Source organism: Dasypus novemcinctus, chromosome X, assembly GCF_030445035.2.
Source record: "Dasypus novemcinctus isolate mDasNov1 chromosome X, mDasNov1.1.hap2, whole genome shotgun sequence".
Classification (NCBI taxonomy): domain Eukaryota; kingdom Metazoa; phylum Chordata; class Mammalia; order Cingulata; family Dasypodidae; genus Dasypus; species Dasypus novemcinctus.
In genome coordinates, this window is record NC_080704.1 from 21,988,591 (window position 1) to 22,005,331 (window position 16,741).

The 16,741-nt window shown below is 41.8% G+C and overlaps 1 protein-coding gene across 1 annotated transcript in view; it reads right to left on the bottom strand.

The window, feature by feature from the left end:
- MAP3K15 (mitogen-activated protein kinase kinase kinase 15) overlaps window positions 1-16,741 on the bottom strand; it is a 98,170-nt gene that overhangs the window by 38,962 nt on the left and 42,467 nt on the right. The window contains 5 exon segments of the mRNA XM_071213256.1: window positions 1,796-1,903; window positions 3,167-3,317; window positions 5,611-5,770; window positions 6,511-6,623; window positions 12,619-12,789. Coding sequence (XP_071069357.1) covers window positions 1,796-1,903; window positions 3,167-3,317; window positions 5,611-5,770; window positions 6,511-6,623; window positions 12,619-12,789 — 703 coding nt within the window.

Here is a 16,741-nt window from a genome sequence, read left to right on the forward strand (position 1 = left end):
AAATAGTGAGAATACAGATCATAACCTTGAAACTTAGTATCACAGTGACGTCAATGACTCAAAGAAAATGATCAAGTTTGGTCCCTAATACAATAATTCCAAGACTGAGGAAAGGGTGCGTCATAGAGGTCGTGCCTGGAGCGGACTCAAAGAGAGCCCGAGCAGAGCTTCAGGGCTGGGGCGGGCTGGTTTCCGTGACCTATACTGTTACTGGGGTGTGTTCATTTTGTAGAAATTCAAACTAAACATTTGTGATTCATACATCAACAAAAGGTTAAAAAGGGGGGGCAAAATAAACAGAAAGATGGATGCATTCTTAAAATGAGATCTATGTCTATATGAATATGCATTTTGTGTGTGCACTTTATTACAGTTTTAATTTATCTTTTGCACTAGAATATTGAACGCATACAGAGCAGGGAAAAAATACACAAGCATTTCACAGTGGCTGGTCTTCACCAATGGTTTTTTTAAAAAAATTTTTTAGGAGGTACCAGGGATTGAACCCAGGACCTCATACATGGGAAGCAGGCACTCAACCACGTGAGCTACCTCTGCTCCCCTGCAGGTGACTTTTCATAAGAAGATTGCTTCTGAAGTTCAACATTGGGCAAGGTTATTGGCCTCCGCTTGAGACATCATGTCTATTTTCTGATGAAGAGTTTCTAATATGAATATGAGCTTTTGCTTATTCTTCAATGATGCATTTTATTTTTAAGATAATGCTTAATTTTACCTGACTGAAATATAATTGTTCACACCCTGTTTCCAGGAGAAAAAACAATCCTTCTTTGCCAAGTTAATCGCAGAACTCTTCTCACACTCCGTGAAAACATATATGCACAGCAAATAGATCTATCTAGGGCACTCACCAAAGGTGCTATATCTCTCTAATATTGCAAAGTATTTTATTAGAGAAAAAAATTCTGACCAGGCACCTTAGATAAATAGAGATGAAAATCCTGCTGCTACCACAAAGCATTGGGGCTGGCCCAACATTTCTGCAACCTCTTTAATGGGCAGTTAAAATGTTTTCTCTCCTATATTGCTATGATCAGTATAAATTGGAATGGTATAAATTGGGCAATGGCTATGGAAGTTTTCAATGTATGTACCCTTTAATCCAACAGGTCTCAAAACCCTTGGATGAGAGTGGTAGGATGTATCTACAGGACATGCACTGGTGTATCATTCGCAAGAGTAAAAAATTGGAAACTTAAATGTGCACCACTAGGAAAATGATGAAATAAATTATGGTTCATCCATACCAGGTAATATACCAGATGTCATGGGACCATGGGGAATACTACATTTAGAAAAATCAGGTGGATTAGCATGTGCTAATGGGACAAACTGTCCATGAGTATGGATGAGGTTTTGGTTTTAATGGTATGATCTCACTTGGATAAAAATGCCCCTTGAGATGTAGGCGCATGCACACAATTCATTTATAAATGAGTTTAGAAAAAGGTATAAAAGAATAGCTACCAGATCATTGGGGATTGGGGTGAGAATAGAGACCAGTTTGAGGGATATGGAGGGACCTTTCCTTTATCCCTTTTCTGCATCCTACAAACAGCAAGCCTGCATTAGTTTTATAAATGTTACAGATAAAATGAAAAAAACCTGCTTCCATTCTTTGCTCTGAGTTTATACTATCTCCCATAATTCAGAAATTAGGCATGGGTGCCTGTTCTTTCAAAGATGGTAACATAGACTCTCCCACTTGAAAACGTAACCTTTGATTAAAGAATACAGATGGAAAAGAGAGCTGTTTGTGATTTTTTCCCCTTACCATGTCCATGGGTGAGACATGCCATAAAGAAACTGTTCTCTCCTCAGCTTCGTTGTTTATAGAAACATAAGAAGGCTGGTAGACTCTGGTTGGGTCTATCACCAGAACCTAAAATAAGAACATATTTCTGTAATGCATGGAGCCAGAAAACATAGGTCACCCTGCCCGGCGAGGAAGTGGGAAGATTCCTCCTCAACCAATGTTCACCGAGTACCACCACATCCCTGCCCGCCTGGGGCTTATGCTCTAATTGGGCAGCCAGAATAACAATCAGACAGGATATGCCATAGAAAGTCTCACGGAGCTCTGAAGACAATAGTGTAGAATAAAAGTAAGAGTGTTCAAGGAGGAGGCAGAGAGCAAGAGGCAGGTTACGGTTTTTATGAGAGAAATAAGGAAGCAGACTGGGATGATCTGCAGGTACCCAGTGTCTGTAAAAAACACAAGGGGATGAAAAGTGGGGTGGCATGTCATCTGCAAACGTTTCATTTTACTGAGATACAAAGCAAATAAAGCAAGAGATTTAATATGCTAAACCTAGATAGAGATGATCCCATTTTTTTTTCTTCCTTTCAGTAGGTTTTACATATTTCATAATTAAAAGATGATTTTAACATTTATTACCTAGGAACAAAATCAGTAGAATAATTTCAAACAACTCACTCCTTTATTAGATGCTTAATCAAATTCTTGGAAACAGCGTGTTTGCAAAAATCTCGTGGCTTAACTATGACACGCAATTATCTGAAGTTCAGTTTCCAGGCTGCTTAGATATCTTATTAATGAGTCTTTATAAGATAGTCATCAAATTGAAACAAAAATTGATGAAAAGCAAGGAGCAATTTTGCTTTTTGATAAAATATTTAAAAAATTAATCAGTGACAATTGAGGCAAACCAAAGCTCAATAGGAAACAGCTTTTGAATTCCAAGATTTCCCTACCAGTACTGCACTGTTTTAGAGCAGGATTTTTCCACCTGTGCACTACTGCTATTTTGGGCAGGATAATTCTTTGTTGTGGGGACTCTTCTGTGTTTAGCAGCATCCCTGGACTCTACCCACTAGATGCCAGGGGCCAACCCCCCTCCCCAATTGTGACAACCAAAAATGTCCCCAGACACTGGCAAATGTACCCGGGGGCAGGGGGAGTGGGGAATCACCCCCAGCTGAGAAGAGCTGTTTTAGAGGATATAGTCAACTTTTCCCAGTGAGTTGTTCTATCACTTGTTGAATCTACATAAGATTGACGATTATTCTCATATTTTAAATTATTCTAAGGTTCTCTTCCTTTTGGAGTAGTTGAGAATTAGATTCTACCAATCCAAAGTTGTTGCTTTTTTTATCTTAAAGGAATGGATTTAGCATATCTTACTGGAAATCTGAGTCCATTAGTAACTTCGTTTGTTGCCTCAAAAATGATATCTAACCAGAAGTTAAGTCGTTCTTGCCTAGGTGAATGCTCGATAATGGGTTTCTTGAAGCGCTGAATTAGTAATAAGTTCTGAACTAATGATCGCAGGTACCTGGAAAAATCACAAACACCAGTAAATTCGATCCTTAAAGAACTGGAATTTAATTCTACTCCCTTTAAGAGAAACTTGCTCAAATTATATTACAGAACCAGTGCTTCTTATACAATCCCTTAAAGACCACTTAATCAATTAAAAGGAACCTAAACAGTAGGCAAAATAAGTCAGTCCAACAAATTCGTACAACACAGCTTTTAACCAACATTGGTCGAAAGCGTAGACATTGGCAGGCATTTGATGACTGTTCTAAGTAACCAGAGCAAGTAGTTTGAAATTCAAATCAAAATTTCAAATGCCTTGTTTTTTCTACTGAACTTTTTATTTTGAGATCATTGAAGATTCATGTGCAGTTGTAAAAAAAAAAAATATGACAGAGATCCTGTGTACCCTTTTTCTCAGGTGTCCCCCGATGGTTACATCTTGCTGAACCATACCACAATATCACAATCGTGATATTGACATTGATATGGTGAGGATAAAGCACATTTCCATCGCTACAAGGAGGCTTAATGTTGGTAGCTACGCCCACTTTCCTCACACCTCCACCCCCTTCCTTGACTCCTGGCAATCACTAATCTGAAATGCATTGTCTTTTATATTTTTTTAAAAATTAGATCCGACCTGGTCTATTTTCAAGTCATGACGTCTTGAATCTGACCACACCTTTTCTGTCTTCAGACAGCTCTAACATTGTGAAACATAGACTGGTGGTCTTGTCTTCTCTGGTACTGAACAGAGATGATTCAGCTGCAAGCATCACAGTATTATTTTGCCCTTTGAGGGTCAAGTCTGGAGCTATCCTGGGAAGGTAGACCAGTCAGCTAGACTTTGACTGATGTGCTTGGGTATCAACATTATTAATCAGGCCATGGGGCTGAGGTAATGGGCATGTGCCCAGCCCTGGGATCACCGCTCCCTGGAGTCAGCTCCATCTAGCCCAGATGCAGGAATGTTCCTGAAGATTAGGACTCTGGAGACCGGGGCCACCCTAGGAGGCCTGAGGGCCCAAGCCTGGCTCTGTGTCCCCTCGTCCTCAGAGAACTTTGAAGACATTGCTATGATTCGGGGGTAAAATTTAAGGTCCTTCAGGCTGGGAAGAAATGGGCTCACACTAAATCTGACTGAACAGATTCCTACCCTTGGTAATCCAGACTGGTCCACTTTGCTGGGGAATAAGAGGAGGCAGAAAATTAAAAGTAAAAAGTTTAAAATCATGTAAGTAATCCATACACACTTGAAAAAAACCAGAAAATAGATAAAACACAACAACAATAAAAGATTTAAAGCTTCTAACAAGGTTACCTCCGTGAGATAACCACTGTCAATGTTTCCCCTGTTCATTCATTCAGTACATACATATCTATTGAGCATCCATCATAAGATTATAGCAATGAATAAGATAACCTCAGCTCTCCTACAGGTTAACAACTATTGGGAAGTCAGATATTGTCTGACCCTCCCAGACTTTTCCCTATGAATCACATACCAAACACACATTTTCAATTAAAATGAGAGCATACAAAATAGTGGTTCTCAAAGTGTGGTCCCCAGAGCAGGAGCAGCAGCTTGCATTTGTAAATGCAAATTCTTGGGCCCTCCTATGACCTAACGAACCAGAAATCCTCAAGGTTGGCCTGGCAATCTGTATTTTGATCAACACAGGTGATCATGTGGCATGCTGAAGTTTGAGAACCACAGATGTAGAAAAAATTAGCCTGCAACGGGCTTTTCTTACTCTATGACAAACTATGAACACATTTCCAAGTCACCAAGTACTCTTTACTACACATTTTACTGGCTGCATAATGGGCTAACCTAGGACTATTGCTGTGCCACCATTTTCATGACTATACCCTAATACTGGTCTTTTTGGTTAATTCCACTTTTCATTTGTCTCATGGACATCATTTTCTTGGTGTGCTAATTTTTAGCTTTACTATCTGCTTTCTCACTAATGCATAATACATACATGAGTATCAAGAGTATTTTGCTCTAGAGGACCTGACGAAATTAATAAGATTGAGAGACTAATCTTAGGATACAGCACATCGGGATATACTCTGTGTGTATGCATGTGTGTGTATATGTCTGTCTTTTCTTCCCTTAAAAGCAAGTGAATTCTCAGAGCTGTTATGTCTGCCTTAACTTTGCTTTAATGAAGATGTCAGAAGGAAAACATAGCAATTGTTAGTGTTTGGGGAAATTACACTTTTTCTGTCCAGGGGAAACATTTCAGAACAAGATCAGACACTGAGATGGGCGATGACAATACAGAGGCGAGACTTACCAGACTGGAGGTTTCAGTCTGAACAACTTTTCTGCTGCTTGGACTGCCTTCCCGACATCACTGGCCAGCATGCTTACATTGAAGAACTGACCCACATCCCAGTAACTGTTCATTTTCTCCAAGCTCCCTTTCCTTCCCAAGAAACTGTTCAGCCAGACACCTTAAGGATTTGAATTTGAATTTGTATTTTAGAAAAAGTTATAAAACATCTTCCTAGTTTCTCTCTTTATTATGCAAGCCTTTAGAAGAGGAAAAAGCAGGCCTTTTATTTTGGCTTTTCAGGTATGCTATCAGAAAGTAGATGACTGTTACATTTGAAATAAAATGCTAGTTATCTGAGCTTACATTTGAACATTTTCAACTAGTTGGGTTTTAAAACATTATTGTGGTAAAAGAGCATACATTTGCCATTTTAACCATTTTAAGTGTACCTGTTGTACAAGCAGCACTACCTATTTTCAAAATTTTTCATCACCCCAAACAGAAACCCTCTACCCATTAAGCAACAATCTTCCTCTCTCCCAGTCCCTTGTAACCTCAAATCTACTTTCTGTCTCTATGAATTCACCTGTGGTATAAGTGGGATCATACCATATCTGTCCTTTTGTGTCTGACTTGTTTCACTTGGCATAATGTTTTCAAGGTTCATCCATGGTATAGCATGTATCAGAACTTCATGCCTTTTATGGCTAAATAATATTCCACTGTATGGATAGACCCAATTTATGTGCCCAAATTATGTATCTGTTGGTAGACATTTGGGCTCGTTCCACCTCTTGGCTATTGTGAATAAAGCTACCATTTGAATTTGTGTATAATATCTGTTTGAGGTAAGCATATTTTTTCATGCTGAGCGTGTGTAACCCAAGTATGAACAACTGCAGTAATAAACAGATTTACCTATTTTCCTTAGTTCCATGGAAGTTTCAAATTGTTGCCCAGCAACTATTAGCAAAATTGCAAGGTTAATTCCAGAATGAAGAGATGACTGGAGCTCAAATCCTTTGCGATACCTATATTTAAAGAACCACCAAATTATTATATCATTTGTTATATTAGAACAAAATCAACAATGTATAAATAATGGTACAAACCAACCTTAATGAAAATTTTTACTACTCTTAATATTTTCCAGCTTTTCCTCCACCCTTATAGCCAGCTACATGCAGCTCTCAAATTACTCTTTTTTTTTTTTTTGTTCTCTATCCTTCTTTTTTTTTTTTTTTTTTTTTATAATTTTTTTATTTTTTATTGACTTTGTAATAATATTACATTAAAAATATATATGTGAGGTCCCATTCAACCCCACCCCCCCCACCCCCCCCTCTCCCCCCCCCAACAACACTCGTTCCCATCATCATGACACATCCATTGGATTTGGTAAGTACATCTTTGGGCACCTCTGCACCTCATATACATTGGTTCACATCATGGCCCATACTCTCCTCTATTCCATCATGTAGGCCCTGTGAGGATTTACAATGTCCGGTGATTATCTCTGAAGCACCATCCAGGGCAGCTCCATGTCCCGAAGACGCCTCCACCTCTCATCTCTTCCTGCCTTTCCCCATACCCTTTGTCCATTATGTCCACTTTTCCCAATCCAATGCCACCTCTTCTATGTGGACACTGGATTGGTTGTGTCCATTGCACCTTTATGTCAAGAGGAGGCTCAGATTCCACCTGGATGCTGGATGCAATCCTCCCGTTTTCAGTTGTAATCACTCTAGGCTCCATGGTGTGGTGGTTGTCCTTCTTCACCTCCATCTTAGCTGAGTGTGGTAAGTCCAATAAATCAGATTGTAGGTGCTGGAGTCTGTTGAGGCTCAGGATCTGGCTATCACATTGTCAGTCCAGAGATTCAAATCCCCTAAATATATCTTAAACCCCAACATTAACTGCACCTCCAGCACATTAGCATGAAAGTCTTATGAAGGGAGATCCCATCTGAGTCCAGATTCATCACACATAAACACCATTTCCAAAGAGGGGCCATCTGCCCTGGTAGTTAACCCCATCGGCCATGACCATAACTCCCATGGGTCTCTTTAGCCCTCAAAGGAACCAATATCTGGGGGTTGTATCTGCTTTATCTGTCTCTCTGACTCTGCTCAGTTGTGCATGAGGGCAAACCTTTGCCAGCCTCCAGACTCTTTTTTAGAAACTCGTAGCCATATAAACTCATTTCTCCTTCAAATTACTCTTTTTAACCAACATAATAGCAACACAGTAAACTTAAACCTGGGAATTTACAAATTTTTCTTTATAAAATCTTTATGCTTTCATTATAAAAGCCATGATCATAATATAAAATAAAGAAACTATTTGAAAGTATACAAAAGGAATTTAAAATACACTGTAATCCTATCCCTAAGACCACTGCAATTTGATGTCTAAACTTAATTTTTTTTGAATTTATTTTTTTAAATTCATTTAAAAAAAAATATTACATTCAAAAAATAAGAAGTCCCATTCAACCCCACCGCCCCCACCCCCCACTCCCCCCACAGCAACACTCTCTCCCATCATCATGACACATCCATTGCATTTGGTAAGTACATCTCTGGGCATCGCTGCACCTCATGGTCAATGGTGCACATCATAGCCCACATTCTCCCATGTTCCATCCAGTGAGCCCTGGGGGGATCTACAATGTCCCGTAATTGTCCGTGAAGCACCACCCAGGACAACTCCAAGTCTCGAAAACGCCTCCACATCTCATCTCTTCCTCCCATTCCCCACACCCAGCAGCCACCATGGCCACCCTTCCCACACCAATGCCACATTTTCTCTGTGGACATTGGATTGGTTGTGTCCATTGCACTTCTATGTCAAGAGGGGGCTTAGATTCCACATGGATACTGGATGCAATCCTCCTGCTTTCAGTTGTAGGCACTCTAGGCTCCATGGTGTGGTGGTTGACATTCTTCAACTCCATGTTAGCTGAGTGGGGTAAGTCCAATAAATCAGAGTGCAGGATTTGAAGTCTGTTGAGGTTCAGGGCGTGGCTATCATATTGTCAGTCCGGAGATTCAAATCCCCTAGATATATCTTAAACCTCAACACCAACTATAATTCCAGTAAAGTAGCATGAAAGTCTTGTGAAAAGAGATCCCATCTGAGTCCAGTTCCATCACGCAGAAACACCAGCTCCAAAGAAGGGCCATCTGACATGGCAGTGAACCCCATCTGCCATGACCATAGAACCCGTGGGTCTCTTTAGCCCTCAAAAGAACCAATACCTGGGGTTGTATCTACTTTATCTGTCTCTGAGACTCTGCTCAAGTGTGCATAAGGGCAATCCTTCTGACAACCTCCAGATTCTTTTTTAGAGACTCATAGCCATATAAACCTATTTCTCCTTTCCATTTCCCCCTTACACTAGGTCAAACAGCATTTTAAAGTCCTGTTATTATATGTAGACAGGGATATTCTGCTGGTCCGCGTTGAACCTTTAATTCAAGGTCATTTTCTAGTTGCATCTTCAGCTGGTATTTGGTAGTGATCCCTCGGTGCCAGGGAGGCTCATCCCCAGGTGTCATGTCCCACGCTGGGGGGAATGCACTGCATCTACATGCTGAGTTTGGCTTCGAGACTGGCCACATTTGAGTAACATGAAGGCTGTCAGGAGGAACTCCCAGGCACAGTGCTGCTCTAGGCCTTGTTCTTATTTCAGGCATATAGGCTCACAAGCATAGTCATTTAAACTTCATTTTTTAAAGTTAGATCCCATTGGTACTTGAGTACTTTTTATTACCTAGAAATCACATCCATCATAAGCCATTTTTCTGCAGGTCATTTATTTATTTGTTTAGACCACAAAAGGGAGTCCTTTTTTTGTGTGTAAAAAGAATATTGCCAGAATCCTGGATCCCATATAGCTACGCAAGCAGTGCCATTGGCAAAAAGTGAGCTAAGAGGCGGGACCTATTACATTACAATAAGAAACAAGGTACAAAACTGGGAGTACCATTTTGATACAAAAATATTAACAGTGAAAATGCAAACTAGAGTGTGATAAGTATCCTAAAACCCCACAAATCCATATCTAGAAGGACTCACAGAAGACATAGAGGGCCCGTAGACAACATTCCCTAGATACTCAAGCTCTGCCATGAAGATGGGATAGAATTGCAATAGCTGCAATTTGGGAAAGGAACCCCCAGCATGGGAGGAGAGATGGGAGATTGGGGAGTTCCTTAGAGAACTTCAGTTTAGTTGGATGTATATGGCATAGTGGGAATTATGGCAAAAGGGCCCTGAGTTTTTATTTAATAGGCAGTGAGGAGCCATGCTAGGTTTTTTGAGCTTTAGGAAGAGTAAGCTGTAAATCTGTGAAGGATTGAGTGAGGAAACATCAAGCAGGGAGCCTACTTGGGATACTACTAGGACATTCCTGACAAGAAGATTTTTTTTAAATGGCACCAATTTGGGGGGAGAGTGATGGGAAAGGATTGGCAGGGGCCGAGGGAAGACTCACAGAAAAACTGTAATTGGGAACTGGGGAGACAAGTGAATGAAAAGAACCAAACATTAATCAAAAGTTTAAGCCAGGGAACAGATGTGGCTCAAGGAGTTGACTGCCTACTTCCCAAATGGGAGGTGCCAGGTTCGGTTCCCGGTACCTCCTAAAAACAAACAAAAACCAAACAACAAGTCAACAAAAAAACCAACTCAAGGGAGCCAATGTGGCTCAGTGGTTGAGTGCCACTTTCCAAATACAAGGTCCCAGGTTCAATCCCAGGCCCAGTACCTCAAAAAAAAAAAAAATTTAAGCCCAGGGGGGTAAAGAATGATCATAAGAAAGTAGTCATTGGAAGCCATACTTGTGGAGAGGAGGAAATGACTTCAGCCTTCAACAGGTCAAGTCTTTTTTTTTTTTTTTTTTTTAAAGATTTATTTATTTATTTAACTTCCCCCCCTCTCCTGGTTGTCTGTTCTTGGTGTCTATTTGCTGCGTCTTGTTTCTTTGTCCGCTTCTGTTGTCGTCAGCGGCACGGGAAGTGTGGGTGGCGCCATTCCTGGGCAGGCTGCTCTTTCTTTTCACGCTGGGCGGCTTTCCTCACGGGCGCACTCCTTGCGCGTGGGGCTCCCCCACGCGGGGGACACCTTTGCGTGGCACGGCACTCCTTGCGCACATCAGCACTGCGCATGGCCAGCTCCACCGGGTCAGGAGGCCCGGGGTTTGAACCGCGGACCTCCCATGTGGTAGACGGGCGCCCTAACACTGGGCCAAAGTCCGTTTCCCCCTCAAGTCTTAAATAGAGCAACATCTTGAGGTAGAACAGGTTTGTAAGAAGGGGGCAATATGGGGCCACAGACTAGGGGAGAGGTTGGGCTGGAGATCTCCAGCTATAGGTTCCCAGGTATGGGAGTGGCTGGGAAAAACTACATGGATGGAGAGGAGAGGCCAGAGGCCAGAGTCTCACGTGGCTGGAAGAAGAGACAGAGGGGAAGCAGTTAGAATTTGACAAGAGTTCATGACTGAAGTAGATGATGTGGGCTGTTGGTGCCACCTTCAAAATATACCCAGAATCCAACTTCTCACTACCATCCTGGTTTAAGCCACTGTCTGCTCTCTCCTGAATTCCTACAATAGCCTCCTAGCTGCTCCCTGCTTCTGCCTTTGCCCCTGTGGTAGACGGTTTAGTAGCCACAAATGCCAACCATTCCAATGTATGCACACCTTTGATCTGTGACTTTGCCATTCCTCCCATCCAGAGATGGAATCTCCATCTCTACCCCCTTGAACATGGGCTAGTTTTAGGATTTGCATTGACCAGTGGCATGTGGCTGAAGTGACACTGTATAAATGCCTGGGCCTAAGCCCCAAGAAGCCTTGCAGCTTCCACCTTTGCTCTCTTAGAATGCTGCCCACTGCATAAAGAAGCCCTAAATCTAGCTGGATGAAAAGGCACGTGGGAGAGAACTCATGGTGCACCATTAACGCTACTACTAGCTGCCAAACATGTGTGAGGCCACCTTGGCCCTTCCAGCCCTGCTGACCCTCCAGGTGACTGCAACTTTTGGAGCAAGCCCAGGTGAAGCCAGTAGAGGCAGGGCCAGGCGAACCTAGGCAATCCTGAGAAGCAAGAAATCATTGCTGTCTTCAGTCACTAAGTTTTGGGGCTGCTCTGCAGTAAGACGTAGCTGATATACCCTTGCAATTTACTCCCTGCACAACAGGAAGAGTACTCATGTTAAAATGCATGCCAGGTCTTGTCATTCTTCTGCTCAGAATCCACCAATGAAGTCCCAGCCCACTCGGGGCAAAAGCTGAAACCCTTCCTGTCACCTACAGGGCCCGACGTGGTCTTCTTTCCAACCTCCTGCTACTTTCCCCCTCGGCTCACACCTCACCATCGTGAACACGCTTTTGCTCTTCCCTCCACCTGGAACTTTCTCCCCACAGGTATCTGCAGGACTCACTCCCACACCTCCTTCACATCTTTATTTGCCTTCACTGACCACCCTATTTAAAATTGCAGGCCATCCTTCCTGGCCCTCCTTACCCCTCACCACCTGCTCCCATCCTGTATACTTTGCTCTTGTATGTTTGTCTGTCTGACTTCCTTTACCAGCCTCACGAGGTCTGAGAGGGCAGGAACTCCTGTCTATTGTGGCTGTGTCCTCAGCATCTAAAAAACTTTCTGGCACATAGTAGGCCCTCAATAAATAGTTGTTGAATACAGGGATGACTAATGAAAGATGAGCAGATAATGCCTGGATGGTGGTGGAACAAGTCTCTGAAAGAGACTGTTGAGAAGAAATATGCCGAGCCTCCTTCTTGCCCCCCGTCCCCAGAAAAAAGGTGCCATCAGGAGAAAACCCTTTTTCTAATGGATTCCCCTCAGGAAAGAGGATCTGGAAAATTCCAAACCCCACATGTATTGCTTTTTTCCCCTCTTGGAGGCAGGCACACACATGAAGGAAAAGACCCGGATCCTTAGCCTACACGGTTCTGTCCTTGTAAGATGCACATGCCGTGGACTAGGGCTGAGGACTTACCATTCAATGGCGCTGTCTCGACTGGCATCGTCTTTGCAGTCGGATCCCAAGAAGATGTCCTTATAGATCCTCCCGCACAGGCAGAACATGTCAGGAGCTGGGCGGTCACAGCTCTGCAGAACCTGAAGCATGACCTGAAGAGCCTTCTCACGGTCGCCCACACGGTTTCTCCTGAAAGGTACGTGTCACAGGATCATGAGAATCAGAGTCAAGGGATGGGGTACAGATGCACGCATGCTGCCAGAACTGGTTGGAAGGACAAAGTGCTTTAGTAGGAAAAACCATCGAAAAAACATTTCCTTTTCATTTTCAAAGGCAACATCTGCTAAAGCTCGACACTAGTAAGTCGCCAATTTTGCTCAGTCCCTACTTGACCTCTTGTGGGGTAAGTGAAGGCAGAATGCCCTTTCCGTGAACTTGAGGCCCTGGAATCCTGGAATGTGCACGGGTTGGTCTGGCCAACCATCTGACCCTCATCAACAGGGAGCTGGATATAAATATCGAAAGAACATTCGCGATAATAATCAGGAGGAACGGTCATTTTCAATTAGTAACACTTGTGCCCTGCTGGTACGCACTTCCCCCTGCTTTGTAACCTTACAAAAGCTGTGTCTGTTAGGGGGGCGGCCACCACCAAGTTACATAATAAAGGCATGACAAATGCCAGGCTTCCAGGTGGTTTCTTTGGAATATCAAATTATTTGGTCAACGTTTTTGGGCTTGACCGCCTGTGTTACACCCCTTCTCTTTAAGTCGGACCTAGATGGTGGGTGAAAGCACCTGCAGATCCATTTATTTGGAAGGCCAGAAAAAAACATAATTTGGGGTCTCCCGCAGCTGGATGGGGAGCAAGGAGTTCAGAGTCTAAGCCTGAATGGGAAGGATGACACAGTTCGACAAAAGCCTCTTTTGGAAAAGGGACCAGGCCTCCAAAGTCAGAAAGCCAAGATGAACTCGGCAGTGTCTCTTGATATTTCTTTACCTGAAATGCCTTGCCATCCTCATTATGGGAAAGGACCTGTGTCACTCCTGTGTTCCGATCTTGTGTTACATAGACCAGAACAGGAAATTTGGGGGTTATTTATATTTTTAGAAATCAGTCTTCTCTGCTACTATCTTATAGGGTAAAGGTTTCATTTTACAAAGAGGAAACTGATTCTGGAGACAATTGTTAAAATGACTCTTGCCAATGAGCCAATCCTAAATTTGTAGCTGTGAAATATTAAAAATGTTCCTGTGAAAGTCTGGGAACAAATGCCCATCAGTATTGAAGATTAGTTGAATAAACCATGGAACATCCACCCATTGAAATATTAAAACCTGTAAAAAGGAACGAGATGATTTCTATATGCTGCTTGGGAATGAGCTCCAGAAGATACTGTTAAGAGAAAAAAAAAAGGTGCTGAATAATGTGCACAGAATGTTACCCTTTTATCTAAGAAAAGGGGGATTTTGAATAAATATACATATTTGCTTTCAATTTTTTCAAACCGGAAGGACAAACCAAGAAGTAAGAAAGGTGGTTAGCGACAGGTAGAGAGAGAAGACGTGGTGAAGGGGACAGGGAGAAAGGTGATGTTTCTAGGAATTCGACTTTGAAACTACCCAAGTGCTTTACATAATTATAAAACAAATGAAATAAATAAAAAAGTGTTCCCTAACACCACTGTTTGCCAGTGAGCATATCATCTGAGTCTGCAGCTGCGGCAAAAAAAGGAAACAAATGTACCTAAGGATCTGGTTAATGGCCTAACCACAAAACACACATACTATTTCATGTGATTTTGAAATGTAGACAAATTTGGCAGTATTTCCCTAGGAATAGTGAAAAACCCATGTTGTGTCCCACTGAACAGCAGAACTCATCCCAAAAGAAGAAACAGGGAGAGACCCAATGCAAGTGCCCCAAACTGCCCCACAAGAGGGCCTGCTGCGATTTTGAAGAAAGACACTGAATGCCAGCATTTATTAGGGGAACTTACATACAGAGAGCTACAGCTACCTCACTATAGCCAGCAAGGCTGGCAAAAACTTCACTTGAGTGTGTCCACAATTATGACAACTGCCCTACAGGTTATATATGGCTGTATATAGGGGACAAAGGTGGCTGAATGCCACAGGCTTGTGTGTAAGTTTTGGGAAAACATCTGGTTATGTGCTCTTTTCTCAAAACAAGATGTGCTGTGGGTGAGCAGCATTTAAAGTTACAGTAGTCAATGCTTGGCATCCTTCCAGGGAATTGGGAAGGATGCCAGGGGCAGGGAGGGGCAAAGGCAAGGTCAAACCTTGGTCGGGTAGGAGATGGTATATGTATCATACAAATCCAGCAGCACTGAGAACCTCTGAGCGCTGACTGGGGTGTCTAAGTATCACCTCTCACTAAATGGAACCAGAGCTCCTTGCAGAAATGGCTGGATTCTAGTAATAGAAATGTCTAAGGTGATACACTCTAAGGAAAAAACATAAATGCAAAGAAATCTTAAATTCTTTTCAGTAATCATATTGCTAGTGGTAATACTGGTATTTGTATTTTGAATATATTATATCCCTAGAGTATACAGAATACAACAAATAGTGATGTCAATATCATTTAGACCCAGATTTTTTTTGGCATAAAAGAAAAGAGATACAAATACAAAATCAACAAAGTAAAACTCCTGGAGTTCTAAAATTGAATTGGAACATCCATATGAACTCATTAAGTGGTTCTCCTTAAATATACATGTGTATTTCCTAGCTCTGTCCACTGAAAATGTCCAAAAAAATGACCAACACAGTAGTGCTGAGAACCTCCAAACTCTGATTTAGGGTGTCTAAATTCATCTCTTGCTAAAGATACCAGGGTTCCTTGGAGAAATGATTGCCTCTAGAAATGACCCTGGAACATCTTATCATACAAAGAAGCAAAACAGCTGTTAAATTTGCATCAAAAAGATTCAGAAGCCACGTGAATCAGTTTTGGGCCAAAGGGGATACTTTGATCATTGAGAAGAACAACTGCAAAGGATTAAAATATCAAATATGTTAAAAATGATAAGTGCATAATGATTTGAAGGATGCTAGGGAGCCAACACATTATACGTAAAAACTGAAAAAGGCAAAAATCAAGCATTTATCCTCCTTTTCCTATACAAACTGTACATCAGGGTAACCAAGCCATTGATGAGGAGAAATCTCTCTTTATAAAATCCTTGTGCTAGTAAAGTTAGGAAAGGATAAAATTCAAATTCCACAGTTTGCAATCCCTAATGAAATAACAGATCTAGGCAATGACTGCCAATGGCAGCTAGATCTCAGTACACATCATTGCCTGTTGAGTATTCTTTCCCCTCAAAATCAAACCACAATCTGAAATAAGCCTCCAGGTCTAACTACCAACTTACAGAGGGAATAGGGGACACAGAAACTTGTCAAACTACACCACAGGGCTATGATCAGCAAAATCCTGAACACTGAAAATTTTACAGGTCAAATGCTTCTTCAACAAATAACTGATATGGGAAAGAAAAAAGAGAAGGGGAAATCTAACTACCAAAAAAGACTTGAATCATATCAACCAAAGACAATGCATAGACCTTGTCCCAAACATGATTCAAAACACCAACTACAAAAAAATTCATGAATGGGAGGTCCCGGGTTTGGTTCCCTGTGCCTCCGAAAAAAAAAAAACCCAAAAACAGCAAGCACAACAAACGAAAAAACCAACCCAGGGAAGCTGACATGGCTCAGTGGTTGAGTGATGGCTTCCCAAATATGAGGTCCCAGGTTCAATCCCCAGCCCAGAGTAACTGAAAAAAATTCATAAGTGGGAGTCAGTGTAGCTCAGTGGTTGAGCGTCAGATTCCCATATATGAAGTCCTGGGTTCAATCCTGAGCCCCGGTACCTCCAAAAAAAATTCATGAGACAATTGGGAAAATCTGAGCATTGATATTTAGGAATGGTTGTTCATTTTAAGATATGGTAATATAATTGTGATTATGATTTTTAAAGTGTTAAGTTTTGATACATATTGAAATGTCTATGGATGAAATGATAGAGCTTTGCTTCAAAATAAATCCAGTAATGGGATGGAGTAGGTGGGGGTACAAGGGAACAAAACGGGCCACGTGTTGAGAACTATTG